The sequence below is a fragment of the Mercenaria mercenaria genome, chromosome 14 (genome assembly GCF_021730395.1).
Source record: "Mercenaria mercenaria strain notata chromosome 14, MADL_Memer_1, whole genome shotgun sequence".
In the NCBI taxonomy this organism is placed as follows: Eukaryota; Metazoa; Mollusca; class Bivalvia; order Venerida; family Veneridae; genus Mercenaria; species Mercenaria mercenaria.
This window is the reverse complement of record NC_069374.1, coordinates 4,287,602-4,302,541: the sequence shown is the minus strand read 5'-3', so window position 1 is coordinate 4,302,541 and position 14,940 is coordinate 4,287,602. Positions and strand designations below refer to the sequence as shown.

The 14,940-nt window shown below is 34.9% G+C and overlaps 1 protein-coding gene across 1 annotated transcript; it reads left to right on the top strand.

Moving 5' to 3' along the window:
• The first annotated feature begins 2,436 nt into the window (after positions 1-2,436).
• LOC123528090 (uncharacterized) lies at positions 2,437-7,626 on the top strand. The gene is made up of 5 exons (XM_045307840.2): positions 2,437-2,643; positions 5,504-5,880; positions 6,092-6,171; positions 6,691-6,894; positions 7,472-7,626. The coding sequence occupies exons 1-5, from the start codon at positions 2,510-2,512 to the stop codon at positions 7,607-7,609; spliced, it is 933 nt and encodes a 310-aa protein (XP_045163775.2). The 5' UTR covers positions 2,437-2,509; the 3' UTR covers positions 7,610-7,626.
• Positions 7,627-14,940: the final 7,314 nt, after the last annotated feature.

Below are 14,940 nucleotides of genomic sequence, written 5' to 3'. Positions count from 1 at the left end.
CACGGTGGTCACTGACTGTTAAATGGCCCATAATTATTGATCTGAGGTCAGTACGACAAACGTCCAGCGAACAGTGACCAAACCAAAATAGCTACAGTCACACATACGGATATGTCCGTGCGTTGAGGTACGGTGCGGATAGATAGTTTAATAATATTTTATTGTATTTGTTATTAGGCATATGTACAATAGTATGAACACAAAAGTAACATATACAAATGGATTGGGCCACGAGTTATATCAACATCAGCAAACGGCCCGTTCCACATGAAGTCAAATTAACAGCTCTGTAAACAAAGTAATAGATTATATGTCTATGATAACTTTTTAACTATGGATGAAAAAAAGAATATGCTTTAAAAATTATTAATTGGTCTGTGGGTGTATAACTACGGAGCAGTACGTCTTAGTACGGGAAATATGGTGAGAAACAGGAAACAAACAAAACAATATAGGACCCGGATAGGTACGAGTTACGAGTTGAATTACGTTTTACTGCGCCTGGCAACTTGCCCAGCGCACGGACGGGTCGGCGGTGAACTACGTTGAACTACGCTTAAGTACAAGCAGCCTTGGAGAACTACGTTCAGCTACGGCGAGGTACGTAACAGCACAAATAACTACGTTTTAGTACGTTTAACTACGGATGAATACGTTTCAGCCAAGTTGGACTAAAGTCACGCTCAAATGGCTACGGTTCGCTCAAACTTTTGTGCATGTTCAAAAGTTGGAGAAACTTGCAAGTTTGGAATAAGTTTGGATTACGTTTTGACCAAGTTTTGGTACGGATTGATACGGATGACTACTCTGAGGTACGACTCTGGTACGGAACGATACCGATAACTACGTTTCTATCCGTAGCTAGACGTAGCTATCCGCGCCGTATGTGCGACTGGGGTATAAATGAAGTGTCAATTGCTTGTGGACTGTATAGTACAGTACATCATTTGGGGAAAATACCAGTTACTCACGAACTGTAGAATAATACCTCATTAAGAGAAAACGCCAAAACCATGCAGACTAATACTTCATGATTATGGGAAAAATGCCAATTACTCCCGGGTGCTGGATAATACCTGATTTAGGGACAGTGTCAATTTGTTTTGGGAGCAGGATTATATCTCGTTCAAAGAAAGTACCAATTACTTGCAGACAGTGTCAGTGAATTGCAAACTGTAAGATAATACCTCATTTAGAGAAAGTGCCAATCACCCACAGGCAGTTGGATAATTCCTCTTTTTGGGAAAGTGCCAGTGAATTGCAGAAAGTAGAACAATACCTCATTACAGAAAGTGGCAATTACTTAAAGACTATAGGATAATACCTCATTACGAGAAAATACTAATTAATTGTGGACTTTAAGATAATACTTTACGTGGGAATATATCAATTACTTGCATGGAATAGAATGATACTGAAAACGTAGCAAAGAGCAAAGAAAACGGGCAAATATCCCTTGAGGGTCAAATTTGATACCCGCCGAGGAGAAAACAAGTGTTTTCCCGAGGTGACCGATAAGCCGCGTACGCCAGCATACACGCATTCAATTCCGAAAGTAGGACATATTCCCGCCCTCGACAATCCCCCCTCCAACATACACGCTGCTGAGTTTGATCAAGGCGGACAATCCCCACTCTCCCTTTGACATTGTTGATTAAAAATGTTAGAACTAAACCAGCCTATCGAGGCTAGTGAGTGCATTTGGAGTGCTAAAGTTTAAGAAACGTAGGAATACACTCAGATAACCTACATGCAATTATAAAATTAAAGAGTTTTGTCCGTAATATTGCCAAAGGGTGAACATAAGTGCAGCGGCTAATGCGACTATTTAGGTATGTTAAATGAGTGGTTGCATAGGTGTTGCAAGCTAAACATTTCGAACGCGCGTGGCTAGCGCAGACAATATCGCATGAATCGGTATTTCCCTCTCCTTTGAGCCTCGTACTCCCGGCGCCGGAATACCAGCAGGGCCAAGCCTGTACGAACATGCCAGCAAACAGTATCTTCTAGAGAAACGCCGCAACGGTATCAAGACATACACTGATGTAACAAACACCGTGCTATAGTTTTCGAACCGTGCTTTGTCCTCTAACTGTCACTTCCACAATGCTAAATTTATATAATATCCACTTTTGCATGCATTGTGTGCACAAAATTGAATCGAACCATTCATCTTAGGCATGCTAGCTGCTTAAACTTGCTCATAGCAGGTACAGAGTTACAATTCCTTTTGTGAATTTGATTCTGACGATCAGGAGTAAACATTAACATAGTTTGTTTACAATTGAAATAACATTCAAACATCAGAGTTCGTACCCCTAATAAGGCCCATTAGAGATTACTAAGAAAACTGTACAAATAAGTACATTGTAAGTTTTCACTAACAACAATGTTAAATGTACTAGTTTCTCTAACTAAACGTCCTAAAATGACATTGTGTGATAAGAGAGTGAAGACCTAGTTTACAAATAGAGGAAATTCAATCTTATAGAAATATTTTCATATAAGTATGTATACTGCGCAGATGACTGCACTGAAATATATCATTTTGTTTTGTATGTTTTGTGGAAGTTTCGGAATAGAGAAACATGACAGCTACACCAAATTACTTAATCGGATAGAAGCTTTGGAGCAAGAGCAAAGGTTTGTAACAGCACATTATCGTATCATCAATCCTTAGAGTGGGAAATATCTATAGCACAGTATCTTTTCCAACTTACATGTTAGACGTTTTTCGGTCACACTTCCCAACAAAAACCCATTTATTTCCAACTTTCTGATTGAAGTCTTTAACAAATATCCACAAATCTGTTCTTTCTGTGCAATAACTATGATAAAAGCTAGAAAAAAGACAGTTAATAATGCGACCATACATAAAGTGTCAAATGGCGTAATATGGTATTTTCCTGCAACCTTGAGTGAGCATGTCAACATTTAAACATAACTCTGATAACCTATTTGTTGTCTGCCTGTCAGTTTGTGAATGTACACCCCTGAACATTAATTAATCATTATTCTAATATGACTAGCACATTACTTAATCAAATCCCAATGGTATGTTCAACAGTTGTCGTCACGTCGACTTGATATTTAGCGTCATGTATGCATAAGGAAATAACAAATAGTTTACTTAATAGCATGACTGTTTAAACGAAACATCACATATCTGCACGGGTGTTAAATGCGCAATCTAGGTCCCACTGGGAATACGCGCGACGTCAGTGCTGGTGTTGCGCGTAAAAATGAAGACGAGATTGAGTTTTGTGACACAAATATGAAAATACATCATATGTGTAAAATATCTGGTTTGTAATTTATTATATGGCTCTATTATCACAAAATATGCGACATGAAGCTAGAAAAAAGTATGAAATCAACAAAAGTGGCAGTTTCTGACCTCAAATGCCTAATCCGAGGACATCTCATCCTTTTTATGATAACTCAACTGTTATAAAGTAACGAATACCACAATTATTTGCTTCAGATCGTGCTTTTACGGGGACTTAATTGGCAAAAAAAAAAAAAAAAAAAAATACATCGGAAATGTGGTTGCGCCCGGGAATGGATTTGCTTATATACATCATAATGTCACATATTTGACTGCACAACAAGTTTGCGTATAACTATATGGTTTCAGTGGAAATAATTGCATGAAGTGTTTCAAGAGGAATGGGACCATGATTTGGATTCTATTGGAGATAAAGATAGTCACGTATTTTATCATTCTACGTACCAATGGTGCATTGTAGTGCTGCAAATCTATAGAGGTTTAGAGCACCGAACTGGTCTACGTGTTGCAACAGAAAGTTTTATATACCAAAATGTTTGGCAGGGTCTCTAGTTTCAGGAACTGCTATTCATTTGGTTTGATCTGGACGCAAAAGTTGAGAAATCCAAGATGGCCGCCAAACACAAATATTTATTGAATATTCATATTCACTAATTTCCCTTACTACTTTTGAGTTTCAAATTATTTACATCATCTTAAAAGTAAGAAGACCTTAGAAATGTTAGTGTAATTATAATGGGAACATAGTCATGAGGAAAACTTGCATAATAAATATATTTCAAACCGCGCTATTATCATTATCTATATCATTTGCATAATTATATGACAATTAATGGGCAACGTTTGCTAACATTGCCGAAATGCCGCTGACTGCATTTACACAAATGTAATATTCCATGTTTAAGGAGTGCTGCTAGTGAAGTTTCTCTGTATTGCTGGACACTATTCAGTCAGAGTATTGTTATTGCAAGATGAAATATGGCTACACAGGTCGCACGTTTAATACGTAACAGCAATAATTAGGGAAAGAGCAGATCTACGTATCGCAGGGTTATGAGTTCGAAACCCGAGTGAGGCGTATGGTCTCCGCTATGATAAAAGACATTGAGTCTAAAATCATTTGTCCCCCGACTTTGGTTCATGTGGAGAAGTTGGCACATACGGAAAACAAGCTACTAAGGGTACCGAATCTCTGGCTAGATTAACTTAACTGAAACAACGCTGAAAGCGGGCGCTGAACCCAAAAAGCCAACATCATGTTTTCTAATGCTGATTAAGAACATTCGAAATCAAATTCTTTGAGGCAAATGGTACATATGTTTTAACCACAATATGAACAGCAAATACTTAGTGTCTGCGTTGACTTATCTTTTTGCAAACATTCTAATGGGTGAGCTTAATGCGTACTTTCAGCATAGTGTTGGTCGTAAACTGCTAAGGACACTGGCTACAAAGGAGTTTTCTTGCCAAAAACTAAACAAATGTCATAATGGAAGCCTATGAGAAAACAATTAGTGGTCTCTAACCCATTTATTATTTCTGGCTAACATTATGCGTCCTTAACTCTTATTTTCAAAAGGATTAATACTCTATACTAAACTAAGCTTTATAAAAGTGTTTTATTTCGTTTTTGAGTTGTAATACAGTCTTTGGTAATTTAAGGTAATCCTTCGTATAAGGTTCATTTTAAAGTATATTCAGATGCTCAAAACGTGTGTGTCAAAAATGCATCAATATGATAACTCAGTTTATTATATACCTATATGAATTCCTTCAAAAGTTTGACTGTGTTGCAAAGTCAATATGACTAGGCAGAAAAAAATCCGTATTGTACCTTTTGTAAAGTATGTTGCCGGACTACATTTATTGATACGCATAAGCTGACACAGTTATATAAATAGCGCACACAAAAAACATCGCTCATTTGATTTTGACATAAACAAACATTTAAGATTTCGTTGGATTACAAATAAACAAACAAATAGGTGGAGGTAAATATTAAAAAGGGTCATAACAACAGCAGCTAGATCTGGGATTTTGTATTCGGCTCTCGTGGATTTTGCAAGGACTGATCACACACGGTACATGTGCGCCTCGTGAGATCCGATATGACAAAATCCACTCTAGCCAGATCGAGCTTCTGTTATAATAACCGTATTGTATATACATATTACAACCATTAAGATATGCCAATGATATAGTTTTTACATCCAGGGACAGTCGCTTGAAAGTTGAACGTCTTGAGCATTCGGTGAACTTCCAGTCTAAGGTTATACAATCACAGGCAAGGCAAATAAAGTTGATCAATGAAGAACTTTTCAAAACCAACAAATTATTACAACAGTCAAACCGCATGTCAACATCAAACAATAGGAAAATAACAATACTGAGACAACTTTTGTTTCAAGAAGCTCAGAGTAAACACAATCAGAAGACTGATGGTTCAGTATCAGGCATGGGATCTTTACCAAAACAAAAGGAGCAGAAGACTCAGGGTGAAGATTTTGTAGACGTGCAACGTCCGAGAAGTCAAGCCTGGTTAAAGAAACGGGGAGCTCCAACCGGTGACAGTTCACTTATAAAGAGACAAGGTTAAATACTAAAACTTTAAAATGAATTATATCTTTTTGTGTCTTTGTCTAGAACAATTGCTTATATTTAATTATACATGGCTTGTTACTTGTTACTGTGCATAATAACTGTTCCTTAATAAAACAATCATTTTCATGTTGTTTTGAAGACATTTCGTTATTTAAATTGAATTAAAACTATCTAAGAAGAGGACATTTTACCATTTTTCAGAACGGGCTGGAATTTCATTTTCTGTTTACCTCGACCATGACCTTACCTTAGGACCCCACCAGACCGTGAAGTTCAATCAGGTAAATATGTACAGATATTGTAAATAAATTAATTGAACTTTTACCTTCAAGGAATGCCTGGTTAATAATTCAAATTTTGGTATCATTTAATTTCTGTACTCTTTGTCAAACCTATCTTTAAGTATCATTCAGAACACTGCAAGCTATTAACAAAATATAGTGTTGAATGTACAACTGCACGTGGAAAAGAAAACTTGCGAAAATTTACCTACAGTGGTTGATTTCTGCCATTTTGCTCTGTTTCAAGAGCAGAAACACGTTAACACGCCAGCACGACAAATAAATGTGCCGATACGACAAACAAGGTATCACTGAAATAGTCTTCATAAGTGGTTGATTAAATTTATTGCTCAATTAAAGTAGTCACCTATTGATACTTTAATAATGATAATAACTATTATTATAATGCAACGTAACCTTTCTGATAATGTTGTTCTAAACCCGATAAGGAGTTGAGCAATGTATTTTGTGAAATGAGAGTATGTCTGTTTATTACAGAATCGTGCATTTATATTGTAGGTTATTATTAATGATGGCAATGGATATAACACTAACACAGGTGTTTTCACCTGTCTAGAAGCAGGGGTGTATATGTTCTCTTTCTTTATTGGCCAAAGAAGTGAAACAGACGGTGTTACAGCGGCATATGCAGAGCTAGTGATAAATAGCCAAAATATGGTAGATGCTGTTGTTGAAACATATCACCAGTACCAAGACCTTCAGGTAATTCTAGAAGCATTAAAACAGTATATGTTTCTAGGCTCTCAATTTGAATCAAGGAAATTAAAGTATATATAAAGGTGGTGTGTTCGGATCAATTAGAAACAAATGTGAAATTCTAGAAGATAAATGCTGCTTTACGATATTTTGTTCCAAAATACCTAAGCAGCAAAAACCTAAAAGCTTCGGTAATTAATAGTTCAGATTTAATTTGGGGCGTGACTCAGACTTAGCATTGCATAGTAATAGTCTGAATAACAGAGGACAGTATCAGCTTTATCCTTATTCGGACTATGGCAAAATGCAGTAAATTAAGCAATTAGCATCTACAATAAGAGCAAAATATGTAAGCACGGGGTACTGGAAAGTGCAGCAATGTGGAACTTCTGGGTAGAAGCCAAAGCATGACATATATTTTTATTACCGCAACTGTTTATCACTTGTTTTCCAGTCAATAATAACAGAAGGTTAAAAGGAAATTTTGCTTGATTGCATTCTATGCTTCTAAAGGATCTTCTTAATAGTATATTTTTTTTTTTTGTAAAATACACTTATGCAATATAAAACATATATTTTATAGGGTGGAAACACGGTCATCCAACGTTTGAAACAAGGAGATGTTGTATGGGTTGGTTTAATGTTAAGTGGACATGCACATATCGAAGGGAGTGGAAGCTTGAGAATTTCTACTTTTTCTGGAGTTTACCTGTATCAATAAACTTCGCGTTTCAATAACCTGTAGTTTACTTGCTATATGTTATATTTTCTTTCATTTCATTCTGCCAAATATAAATTATTTAATTTACTAATATTTATAGTAAACGGGAAAATACATAAAACAAACGGCCGAATAGGAGTGGCGAAACGGGCAGTAGTTTTATTTCATTTTTCATTCATACTCAAACACACCGTGGTTCCAAACAAAAAAGAAAAAATGATTGCCATTTTATAACATGGCTTATTAGAGTGTCTAAGGACTTATAACACCGATAAATTGAAAACACTGATTGCAACTGAAGAAAAAGAAACTAGTGTTGCAATATTAAATGTCTTTGGAACCAACATCTCACATCCATGAATACAGAACACTTTCTGAATTTTTACATTGTTAATCGGCGGATAACGACAGAAAATCGTTACTATCTGAAACATATAACAAAGTTAGACACTGGAAAACTAACACAGAGTGAAAACTTTTTTGTTATAACATACGAGTCGTATAATTTCTATATATAGGAACGTTTCCTAATGAGGAAACTATATCAAAAAGTAACATGTAACAGAAACGAAAATAAATAGATATATATAGACGTTGGTATACATACGACAACATTCTTGGACATGAATGTAAATCAAGATATCGTATCTTGAAATACTGTTAAGTGTCCAATGGTATGCTTGAAAACGTTTAGGTAAGGGATTTAAACATCATGGAAATTACTTGTGATGTTTTTTTTTCTGATTCAATCAGGAGTCATGCTTTTGCACATAGTACGACATGCCGTATGTATAATTGTAAGTGCATTATCATTATCTTATAAACTATAAAATACTTACACTTAACAGTAGTAAAGTATTCGGTTTGATGCCAACCTCCAGAACTAGCCCTATGTTCCTTCTGTGGAAAACAATTTGCGTGTCTCTGTGATTAAAACTGTACAGATGCCTGTTCAAATGTCGAAAAGCGAAAGAAAACTTAGATGGTTAAATATATTTTTGTAGGGACAGCTGACATCTCTCAGGAGTGGGTTAAATCACGAAAAATTTGTTTAAAGGTCTTTGTAAAAGTTGTGTGTATATATGTAGCGTTTGCAACAGGGAGTTTGCACATGCCTTTCAACAAGTCAAGAACAAAGGTACAGTAAAATATATTCCTGGTTTCTCTATTAAAACCTTGTCCTGGGCATGAAAAGCTTTGAGGTTTTGGACATAAATGATGAACGTGGAAGGAAGACGGGCAAGTGTAAAAATGTGTCAGTATATCTGTCAGCAAACACTAGCTATCATTTTTCTATTTTGTACCTGTACAAAAGTCGCACTTCCCATATGAATATAGAACTTTATTGATACATATCTTCTGTCTAAAGACGTACTTACATAAAATGCATGTTAAATTTTCTTGATCAATAGAAGATGAAAATAAAGCCATAGAGGAAGTATTTAACTAATACATTTTTATTAATTCATGCTAATAGCATTGGTCGATGAAAAATAAGAAATTGCAACAAATATTGGAAGAATAATATGAGATCTTTTAAAGCCACATGTAATACTAGTATGCAGAATATGGTACAAAAATAAAAACAAATCAAAATTATTTTCAGATACAGGTTAGACTTCTTTGGTTTTTTTTTGCATTTATAATCAACGGAAATAAAAACGAATCAAAGAAAATAAGTTAGTCGGTGAAATGATATCGGAGAATTCGATTGTTATGACACAGCTAATACGGTGGTATATAAGATATTGTTTTATCAAGTAGTTTAATATAGCAAAACGACGTGTTTTTAAAACTGCATTGACCAAATCGCCAAAGCACATAGGGAATATGATACGCACACTTATGTGAGAATAGTTCCCTTGGTATTGAAGATTTCTTGAAACATAGGGTTCGTTGGATCAGGAGCAGGGAGGGCAGTTGTCTTGTTCTGTAATATACTTTTGACCTCATCCAATCAGTTTATTTATCCGCGAAGTCTGATCAGGATCCATACTGTTCGCTTTCAAAGCCTATTGCAATTAAAGAAACCATTAGCGAACAGCATGGAACCTGACCAGACTGCGCGGATGCGCAGCCTGGTCTGAATCCATGCTAGTCGCACACCCAATATGTTGGTTTTCCCATGGCGTGGCTCATTTGTTATTGCCGTATGCCATTCCTGAATCAAGTCATTAGTTTGAGCATGACCCTGTGACGTCTACTAGTAAATGACTAGCACCACAATGTAAGGCCCAGATCATGATTTGAAACGAGACTCGCTCATTCCACATTAGAAAAGCTACACTGGACCAACGCTTTAATCCACTGCATCACGGTGTATTATTTATCCCGTGTAACCCTTTTTTTGGCGAAATATTTCTATGCACCATGCATAAACCGCGTTTGTAACCAGGATAGTATTTTTTATTTCAAACAGTTCGCCTGGAACATCTGGTATCGACCCTGACGCAATAGCGCCATTTATTTTACGCCAGGATAGTGCTCCGACGGCTTATTACATTTTGTTTATAATAAAACCAATTCTATACAATTAAAGAAAGACCATTACATATAATAACATATTTATTTTATATTTCTATTTTGCTGTCGGCAAAGAAGAACACAAAATTAAAATGCCATACCTTTGTTTTAATTATTGTACACGTTTTTCGTCCGAGGAACAGAACAAAATGCAATGAAGAATTGCAATAACGGTAAGAAATAGTTTTCTTTCTTTTATATTTTTCATAAAAATCAGAAATTATGTGAAAAATGTTATATATATTTCATGATTGAAACGAACACACTAGTACTAACTGTAATTTCCTAATTATTATTGATTGTTTCCTTTTGTTTGTTTGCAAATTTCAGTTCCAAAACGAAGGCAGACCAATCTTCTCATAACAACCAACGTATGAGCGGAAACCATAAAACGATCAGCGATATTATCTTTCATTTTTATTCTTTTTGTCATAAAGTTCGAAAATTATCTGAAAATGATAATTATTCTGACTTAACCTACAACAATCAATCAATCAATCAGAATTTTATTTTTGTAATAATTATTTGTCTATGCTTTAAAGCAAGACCAGTCAATGTTTTATCAGTGCTAAAGTATAATCTCACGGTTCATCTGCACTCTCAAGCACAGTACAGCATAAATGCTGTGTAGGGTACAGATTGCGAACATTATAATGGTATGTTGCCGAATAGGGATAAAGAATGACTATCTGCAGTTCCAAAATAACTTTTTGTGTGGTTCCGTATGTGTTGCAAGCTAAACATACCGGAACAGACACACCTATTTAGCGTTGACAATACAACATGAGTCTGTTTTCTCCATTTTCCGATGCTTCGTAAATCCAACGCCGGAGTCCTAGCAGGGCCATACTCCCACGAACATGCCAGCAAATCGCACCCCCAGTGAAACGCCGCAACCGCATCAGGAACAACACAATTACGCCGCCGCCGAGCCATAGTGCTCGGACTGTGCTGTGTCTTCTGTCACTCTAACAAAGCTACTTTATATACATTATCAATTATTGCAGGTACCATGTGTTCAAATCCCGACAGAACCATTAGCTTTTCGCATACTAGCTGTGTTGCTTCTTCATATTTAGTACATTTTACATTTGCTGTTGTTTCTTATTTGATTCTGAAGAGAAGTGATAAACATTTATATATTTTCTAAACTACTGAAACAACATTCTAATGTTAAAATTCGTATCCTTACTATATCTTCAAGTATATTATTATTGGAAATTTATTTTGTCAATCTAATAGCAATATTTTTCGTTTAAACATGTGTAGTGTCCAGATGACAGCACTGAAATATATCATTTTGTTTGGAATTTTTCGTGGAAGTTTCGGAATAGAGAAACATTACAACAAAGCTAAACTGCTTAATCGGATAGAAGCGTTGGAACAAGAGCAAAAGTTTGTTACAGCAAATTGTCATAAATAGGAGAAATCCTTAATAGGCGTTGGAAAATATATACAGTACAAGTTTTTCTCGACCGATATTTTAACCATTATTAGGTCAAATTTCCAATTGAAAAGAAATTCATTTCGCAAAAATACATTTCTGACAGATATTCTCAAATGGTGCCTGTAACAATTATTGGAAAAACTTTCTTTTTCAGCTACAGTACGATGAAATTAAGACAGAAGACTACGAAAACATGACCCTAAATAGTGCGACATAAAACGCCCAATGACTAAACATTTTTACCGGCGGTGTCCCGGTATTATTTAGCCATAACAGTCTGTTGAATTTCAACGGAAACTTTAGGGACAAGATGACTACGTACACTTATGATGACTGCCATGTTTCATATCAGTATAAATAATAATATATTTTTCGATTTTGTTAAATATTTGTAAGAAATTCATCACTCATTAACAGTAAAACAGTTTCCTACTGTAATGTCGTTTCATTTAAAGTATTTCCGTGTATTCAGTAACAAGCTATCGTGCAGTTTAGCCCATCTTGTCTTTCAGGGAATAACCAACACATTCACTTCAGGTGAAAATTAATTTCTCTCAAAAATTCATAAAAAATGAGTACCCTTAAAGTTACTAGTGGTACAAAGTTATTAACATTAAATGTTAGCAAAATATTATAATAAATAATCAAACATATTGTTCAGAAGGTTGTAAACGGTCGCATAGCGTTTGAAATAATCCAGAAACTTGTAATTTACATTCTTCGTGCATATATACCAATATCTAACTTTTATTTTCACCAAATTTATCATTTATCAGTGTCACATACAAATGCTATGCCAAAATTACTGGAAATGAACATGGTAAAAACTTAAAACAAACTGGATGAGTAGCTTTAATCTGTGTGCTAAAACGTCTATATAGTGGTACTTTGAATTTTGCCTTGTTTTGTTCGATTTCAGAAAAATCAATAATGATTCTTTATTTTGATTTTTATACTGAGACTGTTCGCTTCCAAGGATAGTACTATAGATTTTTCATTAAATATCGTGACAGCAGTCCTTAAGTGTTGCGTGTCTGTAAAGGTCTCCCCGTGCTATATTTTCTGGTCTTTTAGGTCAATTCAATTTTGCTAAAGTAGAATTCCGTTTCAGCCTGTCAGCTAGGGGGTGAGCTGTGTTGCACATTTCATTACCTCTTAATAACATACTCAACCAAACCTGTTCATGATTCATATTGAAGAATAATGTATCGTAAACCACTATAACTTTTATTAAAGTATCTTTTTTCGTTTTTTGAGATGCTCTTAAAGTCTCAGAAATTCTAGATCATCTCTCGTTTAAGTTCCAACTTTATGTATTTAGATACTCGAAAATGCCGAATATGATATTTCAGTGTATGTATATTGCAAACTTTATATTATGTCGATATTATAGTTAGGGTTTACATACAAGCACAGCCGCTCGAAAATTGAACGTCTTGAGAATACGCTGAACTCGCAGTCAGAGGTTGTAAATTCACAGGCAGAGCAAATAAAGTTTATCAACAACGAGCTCTTTAAAACCAAGAAATTACTGCAACAGTCGAACCGCTTGTCAACGTCAAACAACAGGAAAATAACAATACTGCGCCAACTCTTGTTTGAAGCAGGTCGGGGTATACACAGTCAGAAGACTGAGGGTTTAATGCCAGACAAAGGGTATTTTCCAAAACAAAAACAGCAGACGACTTCGGTTGAAGAGAATTACCCAAGAAATCAAGCCTGGCTGGAGAAAAGGAGAGCTCTGTCCAGTGGAAGTTCTTTCATGAAGCGGCAATGTTAAATACTTCAATATATCTCAAGTCTTGCTTTACTGCTTTCAATTAATTTATACGTTGTTGCTTTAAGTGTGCATAATAACGAACTGTTTCTAGGAAGAAAACATTTATTATCATGTTTGTCTTAAGACTTTACCATTTTCAGTTAAAGAAAACTACTAAGCGGAAGGTACCTTACTCTTTTTCAGAACGGACTGGAATATCATTTTCTGTTTACGTTAATCATGAACTTGATCACCTAGAAAACTGAAGTTAATATGAAACAATAGCTAAATGAATATAGATAACTAAGTCGTTTGCAATGGTCTTCAAGGGCAAATAAGAATCTATTTATTCTTTGTTAAACAGAAGAAATTTCAGTAAATTATCCATATTTTACTATATATCTAATTGTAGATAGACAGACATAAAGTATACGCAAAATAGACCATTTTCTATTTAATCGATTTTGAAAATAAAATATTCATAAGAAAAACAAAGCATTGAATATTATCACATCATTTGCAAAGCTAATATACCTATAATACTTTTCCCATAAATTTGATTAAAGTAAAGGGCTCCTTCTTTGCGCTATATAAAATATTATCACTCGTAGTAGTATTGGCATTGGTTTGGGGCCAGGAATGCGCATGATCAAGAATGCGGCGGGAATTTTGAATACTAGTTTTAGAATGACATCACCTTTCTATGTTAAGAATGACCTCACTCTGCTATCTATATCTCCCTGAAGTATATAGAGCCGACTTATATACCCATCTAGGGCGTGTTCGCGCACATTGAGGGTCAGCCCTACACGGGGAGATAACACGAAAACAAAAGCTATACGCATGCGTATAAAAGATTCCTCGTATAAAAAACCATTCGAAAGAAAATGTATTATAATGAGATAATTACGTACTGTCTACGACTTGACCAATAATTAAAATAAAAACTATATGAGAATAACTATTTATAAAATGAAATTATGAGACAAAATAGTAGAAATGTTAATTATAAAAATACAGTAACTCATTTCTATATAAGTACTTATAACGAGGCGGCATAATGGGTGTTTTTCTTTAAAAATAGTAACCAAATTCATCTAACGCTACATCTTATACATAAAGTTTTTTTAGCGTTACTGCCTATCAAAAACTATTTTCAATAGAAACGTAGTTTATCAATCACATAAATGTCTAACTCAAGTACCAAATAAAGTATGCTTATGCCGATGAAGTGCAATTCGTACCAAAATCATGTACTACCCGTGATGTTTTTCTATCATTGATTCAAGTTTGGAGGATAGTAAATATTTTATTAGATCCACAGAATTTCAAAATCTAAATATAACTGTCAACGATTTTAATTCAAACTAACAATTTTTGATTGTAAAAACAATACTGTCAGCATAAACATAAATGCTAAAAATTGTAAATGTATAGAACAAATGCACGAATTCTCGCACATGCTCACCGGTCCCCTAGAAAGAGACCATAATTTGACATTTCATTCAACTTTCGATGCTCTTTTGACCCATTTTTTACAAAACCAAGAAATACCATTTTTAGACAAAAACATTCTAAATTTATTTCAAATAGCAACAGTGA